The sequence below is a fragment of the Anas platyrhynchos genome, chromosome 21 (assembly GCF_047663525.1).
Source record: "Anas platyrhynchos isolate ZD024472 breed Pekin duck chromosome 21, IASCAAS_PekinDuck_T2T, whole genome shotgun sequence".
NCBI lineage: Eukaryota > Metazoa > Chordata > Aves > Anseriformes > Anatidae > Anas > Anas platyrhynchos.
In genome coordinates this window covers 3,296,299-3,314,928 of record NC_092607.1, presented here as the reverse complement: position 1 = coordinate 3,314,928, position 18,630 = coordinate 3,296,299, and the positions used below count along the sequence as shown (strand labels likewise).

The 18,630-nt window shown below is 41.3% G+C and overlaps 1 protein-coding gene, 1 long non-coding RNA gene and 5 other non-coding genes across 19 annotated transcripts in view; all 7 read left to right on the top strand.

The window, feature by feature from the left end:
• STAU1 (staufen double-stranded RNA binding protein 1) overlaps nt 1-5,314 on the top strand; it is a 35,518-nt gene extending 30,204 nt beyond the window's left edge. For 11 of the 12 annotated variants that reach the window (XM_027442911.3, XM_072026510.1, XM_072026508.1 and 8 more), the window contains one exon: nt 206-5,314. In XM_027442911.3, the coding sequence (XP_027298712.2) occupies nt 206-293 (88 nt within the window). In that variant the 3' untranslated portion in view covers nt 294-5,314. The remainder of the gene's footprint in view (nt 1-205) is intronic. The other variant, XM_072026511.1, reaches the window with a different exon arrangement.
• A 5,340-nt stretch (nt 5,315-10,654) lies between these two features.
• On the top strand, nt 10,655-16,231 carry LOC101804878 (uncharacterized). 2 transcript variants are annotated; one of them, XR_003501541.3, is made up of 6 exons: nt 10,655-10,813; nt 11,264-11,390; nt 12,423-12,567; nt 13,406-13,533; nt 14,041-14,164; nt 15,661-16,231. It is a non-coding gene; the product is annotated as an uncharacterized lncRNA (long non-coding RNA). The 2 variants fall into 2 exon arrangements; XR_003501542.3 differs by having other exon boundaries at nt 10,799-10,818.
• Nucleotides 11,101-11,192, top strand: LOC113839677 (small nucleolar SNORD12/SNORD106). Its single transcript, XR_003492238.1, has one exon. It is a non-coding gene; the product is annotated as a small nucleolar SNORD12/SNORD106 (small nucleolar RNA).
• On the top strand, nt 12,260-12,351 carry LOC113839682 (small nucleolar SNORD12/SNORD106). Its single transcript, XR_003492243.1, has one exon. It is a non-coding gene; the product is annotated as a small nucleolar SNORD12/SNORD106 (small nucleolar RNA).
• Nucleotides 13,243-13,334, top strand: LOC113839681 (small nucleolar SNORD12/SNORD106). Its single transcript, XR_003492242.1, has one exon. It is a non-coding gene; the product is annotated as a small nucleolar SNORD12/SNORD106 (small nucleolar RNA).
• On the top strand, nt 13,878-13,969 carry LOC113839680 (small nucleolar SNORD12/SNORD106). The gene has a single exon (XR_003492241.1). It is a non-coding gene; the product is annotated as a small nucleolar SNORD12/SNORD106 (small nucleolar RNA).
• On the top strand, nt 14,526-14,619 carry LOC113839678 (small nucleolar SNORD12/SNORD106). Its single transcript, XR_003492239.1, has one exon. It is a non-coding gene; the product is annotated as a small nucleolar SNORD12/SNORD106 (small nucleolar RNA).
• Nucleotides 16,232-18,630: the final 2,399 nt, after the last annotated feature.

The following is an 18,630-nucleotide window of genomic DNA, read 5'->3' as shown; positions in this document are numbered from 1 at the left end:
GACCAGAAAAATAAATAAATTGTTCATCATTTAGATAACCAAAATGGTGGGATTAGCAAAGTGCTAACTGATTAAAAATAGAGGTCAGTTACATGTAAGCAGACTGACATCTGAACAGCAAATCCTTTGCAATAGATTTTAGAAGTGTCTTGTTTGTGGAAGTGGTGTTTTATCCCACATGTAACAGGTGTTTCCTCATTTGTAGATGTGTGAAACAAGAAATGGAAAGTGACCCTCTTCTCAAACCGGCTAACTCAAACACTTTGGGACAAACACTGGACAGCACTGCCTAAAAAGGCTTTTGACTGGACCCAAACCTGAAAGCACCAGAGAAAATCAAATGCTTCCTATTAATGTAACCTAACTGTTTTAGAGTGCTACAGTCTTTACAACCTACTGTAGTGTCTAAATCATAACCGTTGCTTTTTCTTCAAACAGTGATAAATTTTTAGTTTCATTATGTTGTTTTGATTGAAATGACACTATAAATTTTTCATTTAAAAGTTTCTTAATTGTATCTAGAACAATAGCACAGTTTAGAAACTTTGTCTTCTGAGACTGACATGTTATCTGTGAACTAACTTGGGAAGATCATATCCATGTATGTGGTTATTTTGTTTTTATTGAAATAGCAAGTTTCACTAGAAACAAATTGTGTGCCCACCATTTTTTAAAAGTCCAATGTTTTTGCAAACCTAGCTTAATCATCCAACGGTTGAGTGAATTAAAACACTTTAGGAATTTTAAACTTTGATCATTTTGGTTAATTTCTAGTTTTCCTGAGTGGGGGTATGGGAACTTGAATGCAACATGACTTTAAATGATCTCTGATCTATGTTTTAAAGATTATGTGTATAGATGGCACACAGCTCACTACGTTACAGGATATGATCTCAATGTAGTGCATATAAAACCGCAGATTGATTTTCCTTGAGTGCTTTATACTGTTTAATTACATCTCCATGTAGGGCTGAAAAAAATTACCTATGTTTATATATAAACTGTGTTGCTTTTGATGTTGTGTTATTGCGCACTGAACTGTGCGCAATAAAGTTTTTGCATATGGTCCAGGTAAAGCACGATAGCCTTGCAAGTTAAGTACTGCTTCAGTTCATTGTTTACGCTGGAATTTTTTCTCCCCATGGAATGTAAGTAAAACGTAGTGTTTGTCACCAATAAATGGTAATACTAAATTTTTTGGTTAATTTATTCTTGTATGCCACTACAGGGGCTGCTTTTTTATAGGATTTGTAATGCTTGTGATATAGTACGGGCGGTATTGTAAAGCTATGGAGTAACTGTACAATGGTTATCAACTACATATAAATAATTACTATTTAGTAATGTGGAGAATGTGAAAAATTGGCAAGGTCAAGGAAATTCAAAAGTAACGTGGGTACATTTTGTTATTTGTGCCACAGTGTGTTAGTGCAGCTGTATTAATGGGAGCTTAAACTAATGTTATGATCATGAAAAGAAACCTGGCACAACAGGTTGGAATGATTTCAAAGTTTAAGTCTCTACTTTTAAGTTTCCTTGTTTGCTTGTAATTTGAGTCATAACCTTGCCTTGCACCTAGTAATTTTTGGGAGGTAGTACTTTAAAAGTGAAACAAAACTTTCCTTCTAGCAACAAAAACTGGCACTGTAGACTGACCCATGGCAGTGTGTCATTTGGATGTGAACTACATTCAGTGTGTACTTAACTGGTAATCTGTAGCAACACTTCCTAAACACTTATTTGCAGTGCGTGTAGTAACTCTTGTCATAAAAAGCTGTTACTGCACATGCTATGTCTTAAAGCTAAATGTCTTGGCCATTTTATTTGCATTATCGAAAGCAATTGGGCCACACTAACTGCATACCAATTTTTATTGAATCAAGTTGGGTTTGCTCATTTTAACTGCAAAAAACATTGTAAAGTTGTTTTTTTTTTTTTTTTTTTTTTTTTACATTTGTAGAACTAAAATGCTGTACATTTAAAAATTAAAACAAACTTGCTAGGCTGAGGCTTTGTATTGCAAATTCTTACAACTTAGAAACTACTTACCAATTAACATTGGAAAACAGCTATCACATTGGTAGTAGTGTAAATGGTCTGCCTGTGTTTAGCTGCTGCAACTTAGAGTTTTCTCTTTGAATGGAACTTCTAGCTTTTTTGCAGCATTAATTTGCTGATAATGCTACATTTCATGTGAACATTAAGGTACTTTGCAATAGATGCTTCTGTTTCTATGCTCTTAAATGCATTCTTCATCTTTGAGGTGCTATGTAAGAGAAGGTTCTTTTGTCAAAGACCTTGAAATAAGAGCCACATGATGGAAGACTTCAAGTCTCTGTGGATTCTAGGTAACCCAAAGTGAGTTCTAGATAAGTGTGTTTTCTCTAGAGCACTACAATCATTTTTATTATTGTTTTGTGTTGTTTCTTTTGGCTCCTCTGTGCTTTGTGCAGCAAAGACTAGGAAGAATGATTACATACTATATGTAATCACCTAAAGGTTTTGTATTATGCTTTAGTTCAACTGATACTAGAGTGTTCCACAAAGGAGTATAAGAAAACTGAGGCAAATGTGAAAAACCCTGACTGCAGTAATCTAGCAGGCTAGTACTGGTATAAAGATTACATTTCTGAGTACTAGCAAAGTGCTGTCTGCAAGACACCTCACCTTTTTAGATTATTTCTTTGAACTTTTTACTTTCAGTTTGGGATCTTTAAGAAACCTTTTGACTGCAACAGAATTTGCTGGAGTTTCTGAATGTGTACATTAGCTTGGCTTCTATGTATGCACTTGCAGTCTTACTGTTCAGAAATGATCCCATTATAAAAACAAAAAATATAAGGTTTGTTCTAAAATGACTTTGTAATCAGATTTTCATTGGTTAGGGTTGTTTTCCCTCGTTCCCCTCAGTGTACTTCCTGTTACCTTATTTGATTCTGCTTAAGTTGCCACAAACTTTAGTAAATGAATGCGTTTCCCCCTATGTTTCTATGAAAACATTTGGCAACATGACACTACTAATCTGAGTGTTCCAGAATCTACTGTATATTAAATAAATTGTGAAATTTTGCACTCATAATTCAGTTCAGCTACAGAGAACATCCCTTTAAAATTACGTTTAAATGGGAATAAGGATGACCAAGTGGTTAGTAGGATACATCAGACTTGTAACTGTTTTGCTAATTATTGAGATAGTGACCTTATTTCTTCTCAGAATTTACCATGTCATTTCAGCCTCTTAAATCATATAGCCAGCGTTTTGCAAATAGAGAGCTGCCCCTAAGCCACTGTCTCCAAGTGCAGAGGAAGGAGGTTTAATTCTGAGGGGTTTCCAGTAACTTCTATAATTGAGGGTGATTCCTGAGGAGAGAGACTACTGGATGATAGGAGAGGTCATGTGGCAGAATAAGCCACTGAATTTCAGTCCATTTCAGTCTAGTTCATTTGGACCTTTTTTAAAGCCTATCCATCCTACTTCAAAAACATGCAGAGCATACCAAGCTCCAAAGTAGCAGCTCAAAACTCTGGAAAACAGATCCTGGAAATATTTTTGTTAAATTTCCAGTAGTTCAGCTTGTAAATAAAATCAGCAAAGAGAGTGTAGGCAGTATATTTTCCTTCACCAAAGAAAATGTCCTATCTGCCTGTACTCCCTCACTTTGACGGACTCTGGTCATTAGGTTCTTATTCTCTGGTATTCTCTGGTATTCAAAGGAAAGCATTCATTACTGCTTTCTAAAATTTTAAAGCCTTAAGCCAGTGTCTAAATTCTAGCAGCTTTTGCATTGCTTTTCTTAAAGCCTTTTCTTATTATTACTAGTATACATACAGCTGCACTTATTAATGGCTCTTGTAAAAAGAGCAATACCGTGCCACAATTTTTTTTGAAAGGATGCAGTCAAATGTCCCATTTCAATGCCGTGTATAAGATCCCAAGAAGTGGCTTTGTAGATGTGCTGCATATAAAACTTTAACAAATGAAACCTTTTCCAGTGCTGTGTTATCAAGCTTAACAACTGCTGCATAAGTTTTCTATTTTAAGTAACAGGTTGCATGCTAAAGATGATGTATAAGAAGAAGGGTAGCTGGGTAGTCCATGTTTATTCAAGGATTTTGGACTTTTATGTGCTTTCTTGAATGGGTCAGTTTGTTATGCTTGAGATGAAAAACTGCAACACTTAAAGGTGAATAATAAAAATTGGTCAGGGAATATTTTAAGCAAAATATTTGTTAGTAGGAAATCCTGACTTCCCAAAGGAAGAAACATGATTTTTCATGATCTCCATCCTGAAACTAAGAACGATGGATCTTAAAGAAAAGAAGTATCTGTGCAAAATTTATTTTTGGGAATGCTGACCTGTAGGATACCTAAAATGTGCCTACAGAATGAGCAGCAGCCCAGATTCACTGTGATACATGTTTGTTCCATGATACTAAAATACATTCCCATACCTTGAATTGCATTTAAAATTGAATTTTGTTTTGCAGTCGGTTCTAATTGTAATGACAGTGCTGTTGCTGAAGCTCTTATACTGGCTCACCTTGTGTCAAATAGACTTTTTTTTTTTTTTTTTTTTTGATTAGACAGCTGGTATTTCCTTGAGATAAATCCTGTCTGACTCAGCTGGGGAATCTGCAGTTAGCAAGGTAGCTGTTTGGCTGGAGAATTGAGAACATTAATTTTAGTAACATACATCAGGGTTAAATGTAGCTGTATGTAGAAATCTACTGCAATTATTCTATTACCTGAGGATCAAATAAAAATAGTGTTTTAACTTACTGGCCAAAGTTTAAAATAGGATTTTTATTCTGATTCAATGTATAAAGACAAATGGTAGAGGTTCCAGAAGTGCCTAACTGCAGGAAAGGGATACGATGTGTATGTATCACTTCACATAATCTTCTTGTTTTGTGAAGTGACCACATAATTGTTTGGTTTGTCTGCAGATAGAAACCAACAGAACAAGCGTGAATCAATGTAATAGCTTCCTTAAGGGCTTCTATATTTAAGTAGTTTTATATAGATGATTCCTCTGTTTAAGTTCAGATGAAGAAATACTGCTCCAGAGGTAGTTACCAATCTGGAAATACTCAACTTCATCTTTGTGGCTGTGACATGCTGTATTGCTACCTTTTATCTGCTGATCGGATTCATATACTTCTTTAATAACCAGGAACTTCTGAGCAAGAACCTGAACATCCCATGGAAGGAGGCTGGGGAAAATTAAGTTGTTAAAGCAAATTAAAATCTCTAGGATATTAATTTAATCTCTGGATTAGAACTGAATAAAATCATACAGATGGTGAATACTTATCCAAGAGTTTATTTTATTCTCAGACAAATGATTTTGTGTACCACTAGCAGTATTCTAACATAATAAATTGTATTCAACTAGAAATGAAAAAAATAGTGTTTTTAAACTGTATTCCTTCTCCCATTTTGAATTTCAGTGTTTTAGCAACCTGCTATAAGGTGTTTAAATTTTTGAATATCCAATGTTAACGACACCAAAAAATATCCTCGACAGAGTATGCTTTCAGTAGTACCATTCTAAGCTACCATTCTTTCATTCTTCACTATTTCTAACCAGAAAATAGGTTTCAATGTTTAAATGCCTTTTTTCCCTCCTTCTCTTTTATTTTTTTTAAGAGAAGGCAGATCAAATGCTCCTTAAAGAGGCAATCCTAGCCACATGTTAAAGGGACAAAACCTCTGGTATTTTTCATGTCCAAGTCCAAATGCAAAAGCCATTTGGGTATGACTGGGCATCACAACAGACACCAGCTCCTACTCCGTATTTTATCACGGGTGCAATTTCCCAAGTTGCTGTACTTAAAATTGCAACAAAGTACGTCACAGTAAGGATATACTGCTAATTAGCGCCCATTGTTGCTTTCACACAGCAGCTTGGTTTTAATGGAGAGAAGACTATTTAGCTCTTGCCAAGAAAAAACAATTGGGAAACAAAGGTATCATTGCAAAAATAAATAAATAAATAAATCAGTAGTTTTTGGTAAGGGGGATTCAGTGAAACAGTCCTACACACTGTGTTTGCATAAAATGTTTGTCTAGTCCTTTTAAAGCTAAGTAGATACTGAAGAGCTTATGTATTAAAATGTTAAGTCACAAAGTTATTTTAATTATGAAAGTGGATAAAAATTTGAAAATGTGCTACTACAAATTCACAAAGGCTAAATACATTTAAATAATTGCCTCTTCTAAGCATTATTAGCAATAACTGTGTTGTGCTTTCTCTTGTACTGTGTAAGTTGAATAGTCTTGTAATGTGTTCTTGTACACTCTTTCAACATTGCAGTTGAAAAACCTGTCCCATGTAAATGGACCAGCAACACTCAGTTCAATTTTTGCAAGATGAAAGTGTTCACACTCTTCTCTAAAGTCACTTTCAAGTTAACACCATATTGCTCCATAATTTCCTTTTTTTTTTTTTTTTGCTCCATCTCTTTGACAGAGCAGTCTTTTTCATCAATGCCTATGTAAAATTTATTTGCTAATAATAAAAGAGCCATCAAAGCTACATTTTTCTCAAAAAATTATTCCTTTAGCCAAAAATATTACTAGTATCATTAGAAATTGCTGTGTCCTCAGTGCAAAGCTGTTAACAAGGCAGCTGCTCATCTAACAGGCATTTACTGTTTCCACTCTTTAAATGGTTTCTCTGAGCTTGGAAAAATTAAAATGTTTTGATCAATTTTAGGGCTGAACCTGAACAAATAATAGAGTATCCCAAGTTGGAAGGGACCTGTAAGGATCATCCTTAAAGATCATAAATGAATTAGATCAGCGTTAAACCCAGTCTTGCAAGGCGGAGTGCTCAGGCTTACTCTAAGACTTGCTGTAACAGTTATACCCTAAAATACCACAGCGTCTTTGGGAAGATTTGTGGTCATCAGAAAATCAAGGTTGGCATTTCTCCATGTAAGTGTTTTGTGTCCCTGGTGATCAATAGCTGCTGACCTTTTAATCTGCTACCACAAACAGGTCTGAGGTTCCTACTACAGTCACAATGGGGTTGTGATCCATTTCTATCATTTTGGGAAGGAAACTGTTGACAATCTATAGGAAAAAAAAAATAAACTTCATTTATGTTGAAAAGATTTCTATTAAACTGGCAAATCTCAGTGTGTCTCATTTTTGGGTCTCTTGCTGAAATTCAGTTGGGCTACTCCTGGTCTTCATTTATTTCTAGTTTTAGCTACAGGCTAGAAATTGTCTGGCTCCACAATCAAAACTATGGTGGTCTCTTTCATACTGACCCTTTATACGTTCTATTAATTTTGTGTGTTTGGATTTTTTCATATTTCCAAAAGGCCAGTGTGTATGACTTGGCAGATGCTCAGATTTTTTCAATACCCTGTCAGTGTGCTGACTGTTATATTTTGATTTTCATAGTGCTGAACAGGGAAGTTGCTGACCCAATGGAGTTTTCATGAAATTCTTGATGCTTTTTTTCTTTTTTTTTTCTACCACAACATTTCATGCTGGAAAATAATAATTTATCAGAAATTTTGTGAATATCAAAGGCATCTGGTGCTAGCATTTTAGTGTAGGTTATTAGGTTGGGAAGTCAGAGGTTGCATCCCAATTAAAATTTGTTTTTTTTTTTTTTTTCATATCCAGTTCAGATTTAAAAAGCAGAACATAACAATGTAGCAGTAGCAGATACTGGCATATTAAATATTTAGATAATTCCATTAGATTAATAAAGTTTTTTTTAGCAATTCAGAAGTATTTTTTTATTCATCAAGTTTTCCCTCCTCTGGACACTAAAGAAAACAATGACTGTGTGCATGCCATTACTCAGTGTTCTGTGTAGAAGTCAAAGACATGCCTGTGAAGGCTGCCATATGATATAAAAGTGTTCTTCAGAAGTCAAGTACTGTTTAAAAATAAATAAAAGGAAAAAAAGCATGTGACTAACTGCTTTTTAACCATCACTTTAGTTTTGGCCGCTCCTAGTAAGGTTTGACAATGCAATTGCTCCTGCATGAGTCTTACTGGTGGCGTTGAAATAATTGAAAGGCAAACAGGACACAAGACTACAGAGGCACAACTGTTGCCTTTGGATGCAATGAGCAAGCACCCTGCGTGAGAGCAGTGTGTGCTGTCCTTTGGGAGATGTGTCTCGTTAGCCAAAGTCTGTGAAGCAAAGCTTCCACAGGCTGGCTGCTCTGGCCAACAGTGGGCTATGGAAGTGATTCCTGTGCAGGTAAAACACAAGGAGAATTGTGATTTATATTATGACTTTTTTTTTTTTTGCCACCAGTTGAGGAACTTTCATGAGTCTTGGATACAAAGAGCCCTGAATTAAAGAATTCATCTAGCTAATGAGTTTTTTTGACATTTTTCTGCCAAAGGGAATAAAAAACAGTGACATCAAATAAATTTGACACTAAGCTTGATTTCAGCTGCTTAACAGCCCAGACCTTCCCACTTTTCCTTCCCTGCCAAGCTAGGGAACGCAAATCACATTTACAGTTCCTTTTGAATTGTACATGTGATGTGGGCTTGCACTATACTATAACAAGATTAGTTTTCCCAGTAATCTTCTTAAAATATCCATCCCATGATTGTCTTTTCATCTCCTGGTGTTCTGGAACTTGGATTAATGAGATTGAAATTTATTCCACAAGTCCTGTTTGATAAGCTGTTTTCTAGAATTAGTTGTCTACGAACACATTTCATTTGGAAAGAGCATTTTTGTGGCAGCTGAATTACACATTGTTATGCCAAATGTGCTATATAATACCTACAAATGTATGCACAGTATGAATGCCTGTAGATACTACTAGACAAGATTAATAAAACAATACAGGCTTACTTGTTTCAGAATGTTTAAAGTATCTCGTATGGCTTTTTGAAGCAGAATTGCAGAGCCTTGGACATGCTTGCAAATTAGCTGACCAATTTACTACATATCTTTTCTTGTTTTCATCACATTTCAAGCACCATCCTTAAACTACCCCTTCCACTGATCCCAGAAGACATATTTATCATGCAGTAAGTTTGATCTGGTTCCCTTGCCACAGAATCCCTTTTCAGTTAGCAGAAGTTTGATATCAAATTAACAGTTTGCTTAAGCAAGGATATTAAAAGTCACACAGGATTAACACTAAATACAATTTAGAGTGTGTGACTGAACAGCTCTGCCTCGTATCTTGTTGTAACCAATGTGTATTTTACAAACAGAAAAAAAAAATTAGTCACGGAGCATGATTTAGAGCTAGTCTTGCCAAGAGCTCGGTATTGCAGAATTGATTGTTCAACTCTTATATTTAGCTCAAAAGACTACCCTGCAGATGTAAGAAGTATATGTGTTGAGGGATTTTTTGAAACAGCAAAAATCCCATGGCTTGCTGTAGCTGAGCAAACCAAGCTACCAGGGCAACTATGAGAAGTTCCCATGACAGTGTTCCCACATCGCCCAATTGAGGAATTCAGAAAAATATTGTTACCAGTAGCTGGCTTCAAGGACAAGGTCTATGTGACTGCTAATCACAAGGGGGTTGTTTTCTTGCAGGTGAGGTTGTTTTCTTGTAGTTGTTTGTCTGAGTGCTTTTGACCAATAATCTTGTGTGAAACACTGTCCGCCCCTGTTAAGTTCACTATAAAAGTTAGGCTATTCGGGCAATAAAAGGGAGCATGATCTGACTCTACTGGTGTCTGTCGTGCTTTCAGCCGTGCTTCCCGCAACACATATGGATTTGTGCCTCCCCCTGCCTGTCCCCTCTGCCTCAAACTTTTGACTCCATTTCAATCTCCTCTTCTTTGTTGCTCTCATTTGAGCAACAAATTCCCATCTTCCCAAGGAGGTGCTGTGAGGCAGGTGGAAGCTGTGGAACATTTTGGAGTGACCTGGTGGCACCCCCTGCTCTACAGTGACCATTGGTGGGGGACAAAACACTGCTTGGGTGAACCTTCTGACCACAAATAGACGCATACACTCTGTAAGAGTGTAGGTTGCTAAAAAATGCCTTTAATGTATAAGCAGGGATGCCATGTGGCACATACCCACTAGATATGGATAACTGGATTCACAGCTCATTACCAAAGTAAAGTTAGAGATTTAAGATCAATGTACACAGCAGTGCCTGGGTTAGAAAGCCAGGCTGCTTTCATTCAACACACATCCTTTTTTTTTTTTTTTTTTTTTTTTTTCTCTCCTTTCAATACATTATTCAGTAGCAAAATATTTAACGGAAACTATCTTGTCTATCTACAGCCACCTAAAGGCAAACTAACTGCTACGCCACGCACTCCCCAAGCTGTGGTACAACTCTCAGTGCCACTGCTGAGCAGGAACCTGGCAGAGCGGGCAAGGGACCTGAGGTGGTGTAAGCACAGTACTTGGATTTAACACAAGCACAATACAGTTTGGGAGCTCCTGTTCCGAATTCAGACTTGCCGGCAGGTTTGATGTTGCCTCTCCGCTTGCACGTACCTACGGGCAAGTCACTGCACACCCGGCGCTGGCTGCAGCGCGAAATGGCGGCCAGGCCCCTTCACGCCACCTCCATCCTCTGCCTCTTACCACCCCGGAGCGGGGAACAAGCGATCGCTTCCCCTGCGCCTCGCCAGGCCGCAAGCAGGACCCACGGCCAATCCGAGGCGACTTCTGGAAGCAGAGGCACGGCCCTGAAAGCGACAGGCCCGGGCAACACCTCCCGACATGGCGGCGGCTCCCCCTTCCCGCCTTCCCGCCTCCGTGCGGGCGGGCCCGGGGCGGGCCCCGGCGGCCCCATAAAGCCGGGTGCGCGGGGCTGGCCGCCCTCTTGCTCCCGCGTGGCTGAGGTAAGGTGGGTTCTTGGATCCTGAGGGGTGAGCGGTGAGGGGGGGTTTCTCGCTCAGCTGTATGCCCCCTGCTCGGCCGGGCTCCTGCTCGTGCCGCCTCGCTGCCCCCCGCTGAGGTGGCGGCATGGCCGCCCTTTCCCGACCCCGTCCCTGAGGGGTTTCCTCTCGGATCGCTTCCCCGTCTGGTGTCCCCGTCTCCGTGCTGGGGGTCCCGGCCTGGGCTCCTCTGGTCCCCGTGGAGCTCCCTGGGGAGGTGGGAGCTTGGCCATATCACACCCCAGGGACTCGCTGGTGTAGGTGATGACTGAACTTTTTTCCCCATCAGAGCGACAGTGTTGAGTTGTCACTGCTCTAGCCAGGCCTTGTCTGATGCACCAGCAAGGGTAGAGCTGTTGTGTGTGCTGGCCTCGTGGGGCTGGGTGCTGACTGCTCCTTTGGATTCACTCCTAGGCCTGTGTGATGGCAGGGGGCTGCTGGGCATGCTGCAGAGCTGGAGCAGCGCATGGAGCTGGCTGGGATCAGCCTTACACTGAGTGCAGTTGCCTGGCTTCCTTCACAGTGCCTGAACCTTGAGCAGGTGAGAGTCTTTAAGTCCTTTTTGTTGATCACTGGTTTAAATTTAGAAAAAACAAACTCCTTCCTGCCAGGGAGCAGCTTCAGAAGTGCTTTGGCAAGTTTGTGTCTTTAGAGACTTTGCATATAATCTAAGTGTTAGCCTAGGCTTTGCAGAGCTGAGAGTGAGACAGGGAACAAGATACAGGATGTTATTTTGCAAATTTTAGCTAACGCAGTTGTATGTTGTATATCAACTAAAAGGACAGGACAATCCTAAAGATAAGGAATGAAAAGACTGCACATAAATGATAGAACCAGCAAGAACTGGCTTGGACTGCTGAGGTCTGCCAAAGAAAGGAAGGGTCAGAAGTTTAGCAGTGAGGAAGACTACTGGTCTTCATCAAAAGCTATCCAGAGTAGCATACTTTGGGTGACTACCCAAGGACTCTAGTACACATGTGAATAGGGGCAGGAACCTATGTTACTGGTTCTTTAGAAACCTAATGAATATGCAAGAGACTCAGAAATTAAGTGAATATGTATCTATTCCATGAATACAAGCACACTGCTTATAACTCTTGGTGTGTATCTTAGGCAGAGTGATCCCCCACATGCTCTGCACAGTAATAAAGAATACCTGCATAATAACTTTGGTTATTGAGTTTTCACCATGTCACTATGTATAATCTAATCATTAGGCTAGGCATTGCAGAGCTGAGCACACAAAGAGTTTCCTCCTCCAGAGCATTGTACCTGCATCATTGCTGGACCGTTCACAGGGGGCTGCTGCATGTATGTGGCTTTGCCGCTTCCGTTGCAGTTAGCTTACTGTTCCCTATGTCTGTGCACGGTGGGGGGTGGGAGCTTGGCCATATCACACCCCAGGGACTCGCTGGTGTAGGTGATGACTGAACTTTTTTCCCCATCAGAGCGACAGTGTTGAGTTGTCACTGCTCTAGCCAGGCCTTGTCTGATGCACCAGCAAGGGCAGAGCTGTTGTGTGTGCTGGCCTCGTGGGGCTGGGTGCTGACTGCTCCTTTGGTTTCACTCCTAGGCCTGTGTGATGGCAGGGGGCTGCTGGGCCTGCTGCAGAGCTGAAGCGATGGTGGTAGATGGCTGGGATCAGCCTTACACTGAGGGCAGTTGCCTGGTTTGCTCTGTTGTGCCTGAACCCCTGATACCCCTGATGGGTGTGAATGGTAAGTCCTTAAGTTGACTGTATCTGTTACTGGATTAAAAAAAAGTGTGTGTATATATATATATATATATATAAAAGGGAGTTGCTGGATTACTCAAATGGACCCTTCCTCAAATGTTTTGCAAATGTTTGGTGTGTTCATGGATATATTAGTGATTTCAGGGAAAGGAGATGAGCTTTGTGGAAAATGATAGGTCTATGTATGAGTTAGTAGCAAATGTTGCCTGCTGAGAGGAACAGGCTGGTGCTGCTCTTCTGCTCTGCCCCTTGCTGGTAGGTATGCAGCAGCGGTCACAGGATGGGGCATGCTGTGGTCCTGCCTGGGCTAGTTCCTCTGCCTGGGGTTTGGCGACTGTACAGCACTTTGTGCTGCATGCACAATCTTCTGTCTCTGCAGTGTGAAGGCAGGAAACTTCATGTGGCCATGAAAGTTGGACCTGAAAAAGCGTATGAGCTCTTATCCCTGCCTCCCTTTTCTGTTGGGTCTGCATTTAGCAGTCTCTTGCTGTGCTGCAGAAACCCTGTTTGTGTTTTCCTCTGGGCTCCCGCAGTGTTAGCCCCTGTGCCTGTTGAGCAGTCCAGCCAGGCAGTTCTTTGTGGGGAAGGATTTGCATGAATTTCCCCACAGATTTGTGTGGGAAGGTGGGAGCTTGGCAATATCACAGCCCAGGGACTCGCTGGTGTAGGTGATGACTGAACTTTTTTCCCCATCAGAGCGACAGTGTTGAGTTGTCACTGCTCTAGCCAGGCCTTGTCTGATGCACCAGCAAGGGCAGAGCTGTTGTGTGTGCTGGCCTCGTGGGGCTGGGTGCTGACTGCTCCTTTGGATTCACTCCTAGGCCTGTGTGATGGCAGGGGGCTGCTGGGCCTGCTGCAGAGCTGAAGCGATGGCTGGAACCAGCTGTGGATCAGATGTGTGATGAGGGCAGTTGCCTGGTTTGCTTCACAGTGCCTGAACCTTGAGCAGGTGAGTCTTTAAGTCCTTCTTGTTGATCACTAATGTAAATTTAGAAAAACCAAACTCCTTCCTGCCAGGGAGCTGCTTCAGAAGTGCTTTGGCAAGTTTGTGTCTTTGGAGACTGCTGTGTATAATCCAAGTGTTAGCCTAGGCATTGCAGAGCTGAGAGCACAGAGGGTTTCCTCCTGCAGAAGCATTGTACCAAAGCCCTTTGTGCACTGTGTCACTGCTGAAGTGTTCATCGTAGGCTGCATGTATGTGGCTTTGCCACTTCCGTTGCAGTTAGCTTACTGTTCCCTATGTCTGTGCACGGTGGGGGGTGGGAGCTTGGCCATATCACACCCCAGGGACTCGCTGGTGTAGGTGATGACTGAACTTTTTTCCCCATCAGAGCGACAGTGTTGAGTTGTCACTGCTCTAGCCAGGCCTTGTCTGATGCACCAGCAAGGGCAGAGCTGTTGTGTGTGCTGGCCTCGTGGGGCTGGGTGCTGACTGCTCCTTTGGTTTCACTCCTAGGCCTGTGTGATGGCAGGGGGCTGCTGGGCCTGCTGCAGAGCTGAAGTGATAGCTGGAGCCAGCAGTGCGGCGAGTTGGCCTGGTTTGCTTCACTGTTTACTTTTTCCTTTGGCAGAAGAGAATGGTAAGTTGTTGCCCTGAAATTTTGACTGATACATAGATCTGAGTGTTGTAGCAGGAGCCCTTTGCCTCATGTTTGCCTTCTTACAGCGTGTTTGAGGTGGCAAGTGAGGGTAATGAACAGCATCGAGCTGTGAGTCAGCAGCAGCCTAGAAGCTGTGGTGATGTGATCTCTTAAAGACAATTGCTCAGGAGAATAGAAAATACTTCTTAGTTATTGACCTGAGAATTACACCTGTTAAAATACTGTTTCTTTTATCATCTTGCCTGCGGAGAGTAATATGCCTTGTCAGTTTTTATGGGCCTGAAATATTTTTCCGAATGTAATGGAGTGCCTTGATAATAAACTGAAGAGTCTCTCTCTGTCTGTGGTATATGATAACTTCAAACTTTTTTCCCCATCAGATCAGCAGAGCTGATTCGAACTTCTGTTTTAGCCAGTTTGTCTGATGCCACAGATGCAAAACTCAGTTTGTCACCTGGCTCTGTATTGAGGCTACCTGTCCTTGCACCCCTGTGGGCAGGGAATCCTTGTGCATGCTGCATGCTTTTAGGGCAGGCAGCACTGGAGGGTGCTGTCTGCACATACCTTAGTAACACTTATTGTGTAACACTATCTGATATGCATAAAAGACTTGAAGATCAAAAGTGAAAGAATTCTTGCTCTTAGAAGATCTTCAGTAACAAAAATGGCTGAGATTTCTGGCAGGTTTCAGTTTAACATAAATGACATAAACATAGTTTTTTTGTTGTTTTGCCCTACTTCAGCAGTGATAAAATTAAGTGCTTCATATAAAGTCAGGGAATCTTTGTTCTCCTAGATTTTTCTCTGTCAATGAGAAGTTCTCCATGCTTTAGAAGTCTTGATAAGTCAGTTTTCAGCAAATGTGGCTGGGGGAGGGGGATTCCTTTTGGTATTTTTTCTTCACTTTCTACAAAGGATCAACTGTCTACTGAAAACTTGGCTATTTGGTTAGGATTTCACTAATGCTCTATAAAATGTGCTTAACAATCTTGCTTCATTAAATAAGCAGCTATTGTTACTGGCTTCATTCAGTTACAGCTTGGTCTTGCTCTTTAGGTACTTGGTGTTCAGCTGTTCATAGTTTTAATATGGCTGAAGTCTCCTCAGTAGTCTGTGGAGAGCACAGATGTGACCATTCTATATGGCACACTCAAATTGAACAGCAGCATGATTGGCCTGTGTCAGGTGGTGAAGCTGGTAGAGCTGACCAAATCTGTTACTCTGGCACCCTCTTCTCAGTGAGTTCCCCTAGACTTTGTTCAAGAACAACTCTGAAAGCCCCCAAAATGCAGTTCTACAAGTGCATTCTATTTGGAGTGTCTTAACAGTGCAGGGGTTCTTATGGTTGCTTGCAGAATAGCCTTTGTCTAATTTTTTTTTTTTGGGGGGGGGGAGGTGGGGTTGGAATTTAAAAGCTGTGTTTTTGCTGCTTGATATAGAGTCAACTGACAAAATGTTGGGTGTTTTCTTGGCAGGTTAAGATCTGTCAGAAGTTGTCCCAGGACCTGCTGTGATTTCAGTGTTCTAGGTGAAAGCTGTCTCCTGCTAATGATGTTACTTACTCTCCATGCTGCTGCCTGTGATCCCTTGTTCAAGCTACAGCATCCACATCATCCTGCAACAGCTCTTTGGTCTTTTCTCAGAGCTAGCAGGGAATGATAAATTGGTGTCTTGCCAACTCACAGATGGAGGGTGTTATATTTTTTCCTTTGTATGAGACATTTAATCGGAATGGATTCTGGAACTTGTATGTTTAACATAATTTGGTGCTTTTGTCTGTGAGGGATGTCTGTGTTCACCTGGCAACTAATGTTACCTTGTCAGTATCGTGCAAAGTATAGAAGCCTTAAAGAGCTATTCTCATGTATGGGATGATGGCCTTGTGTGTAAGGAGGGAATTCAAGTCTTGGTTCTCCCCTGTCACTCTGAAAGCTTTAGTAAAGTATCATCTGCATGTGAAGCAAGGAAGGTGCATTTGGATGCTGCAGTGCGGTCTGTTTCTGTACTCTTTAGGGCCTATTTTTAATAAAACCTGAGTACTCTGAACTCAGCTGAGTGAGTTGTCTTCCATACCTTTTAACACCCAATTCCTGGATCTCCTAACTGTTGGGTTTGGAGCTGGATTGCAACAGTGCTTCTGTGTGGTCACTGTGTGGAGCTGCCTGCTGCTTCAAGTGAGGAGAAAGGGTCTCAATCTCGTGGCAGTCTAGCTACTCTTCACATATCCTCAAGCAAAAGGTGTTTAGCTGGGACTTGTACCTGCTGATATTCCCCAGAAACAACAGAAGGACGCTGGGAGGTTTAGCTAGCCTGGTGAAAGATACAAGCAATCATGTTCCAGGTAAGTTGCAGTGGCTTTGCAAATTCTTTCCTACATGAGTCCTTTAGAGAGGTGACAGCAGTCCAGGACAGAAGATAGCTGATGTCAGCTTCTGGAAGGATTTGGATGTTTCCCTCATGCAATGTGTTCGGCTAGCAGGAATGGACTGCTTCTGGCTAGAGATACTAGTGGCAGATGTTGGTTCAGATCCTGTAGCTTTCCCCTGGAAGCTGTTTGGCAATCTTCCCAGTCTGTAGAGCAAGAGAATTAAATATGAAATCTGCATCTACATATGTGCTGAAGTAGGGAGACGCTATGCAAGTTGAAGCTAAAGGCTTCCCTAATACCAGAGGAAAGTAGTTGAGGAGTGCTAGGATGTACTGCTTCCTGCACCTTCAGACTTCCATGTTACAGCTTTGCAGAATATATACCATTGGGCTCAGCAGGAGCTAAAACTTGTATAGTATAAATGCACCTGTACTGTGCAGTGTCCTCTCATAGAGGGGTTGAATTACTGGTGAGTCTTCTGAATGGGAGGAGAAAGCATTCTCCATCTGTTGTGCCTATTAGCCTGGCAATCAAGTGGTATCTGCATGGTGCACATTCAAACAGGCTTTGGCAGATGTCTCATGCAGGTCCTGGTCTGGTAGCATTTGTACACCCCGCTGGCAATGCAAATGAGGTAAATGGTCTCTTCAATTCAAGCTGACATGAAGACCTGGGATCTATATTACCTTGCAGCATCTCAAACAGCAGGTTCAGATTCAGACCTCATGTCTCATGATGGAAGTAGCTGTTCCCCATGAGCACAGCCAGTATGTGCATTAGGAATGGGGTTTAAAACCAATCCTACTGCCTCAGATCCTGAGGAGCAGGGCCACGTGGCAGCATGTGTTGCTAGTCCTGGCCTGATCTTGATGGGTCACATATGCTAAATGACAAGTGAGAAAAGTAGCTGGGTATTTATGTGCAGGGCTGCAGTGAGCTAGCGGCCACAATTCTGCTCGAAGTAGATGTAGGGCAGAAGTAAAGAGTGGATAACAGGCTAAGGAAGGCTTTAAGGAAAGATTTCCTGCAGCATTTAAAGTACTGGAGTGTGTGTTTTTTTTTTTTTTTTTACTACCTGTTAGAAACAGCTTAATTGATACTGTAATGGCTTGGTAGTTATTTACAGCACCTATGATTTCTGGAGGGCATTTCTGCTACCAAAAACCATAAATAAGTTTCAGTGCTTATGGGAGTGGACTCAGTACCTGAGATAAGTGGGCTTTGGCATGTATGTTCAATAGGAAGCTTCAATGATGGAAAATTAGCTATTAATCAGCATGTAAATCACTCTTCCATTAAACTGGGCAGATATTTTTCTCAATTACTGTAAGCAGCATAATCTCTCTAAACCTCATATTGATGAGGGATTAGAACTGCTCATATAATTACTTGAATAATCTAATGAGCATATCTGACAGCAAGCATACTTTAGATTAGGGAGGAGAGACTGCTGGTTGTCCAGTGGGAGCTGTGAGGACATACGTACCTGAATTACACTTTTTTTTTTTTTTTTTTACAAGTTTTATCTCTCACCAGGAGACCAGGTCAGGATTCAAGCACTGGTGCTGCTGTTCATATGTATGGGGTGGATGACAAAACTGTCTGAAGATAATTGATGTGCTATATAAATGACTCTGGAGCACTCTGGATGCAGGAAAGTGAGATGGAGGAGCTGAATGTGTGCACTTGAGCTGAGCCTGGAAGTCTCTGACCGGCAGCTGTAGAGGGTGCTGTGTGCATGCGTTTCTCAAAGCTTAGCTAAGAGCCAGATGGGTTTTCTACATCAACTGTCCATTTGTGTGTGTTTATACATGTAGTCAGGATGCTTTCCCTTTGTCACTGTAGCAGTTATTACAGCAGTTTGTCACTGCTGTAATAACAGTGGGCCAGTATTGGAGATTCTTCTGTAAAAACACAAAGAATGACAGCGGGGAGAAATCTTGAAAGTAAGGTGTGAGTAAGCCTGAACTTGTCCCAGGTTCTGTTTAGAGGAGCAGAGGTGGAAGAGATCTGCGCTCTGACAGGCTTTTGTTTCAAAGCTTTCTTCTGGGGTTTCTGATATGCCTATAAACAGGAG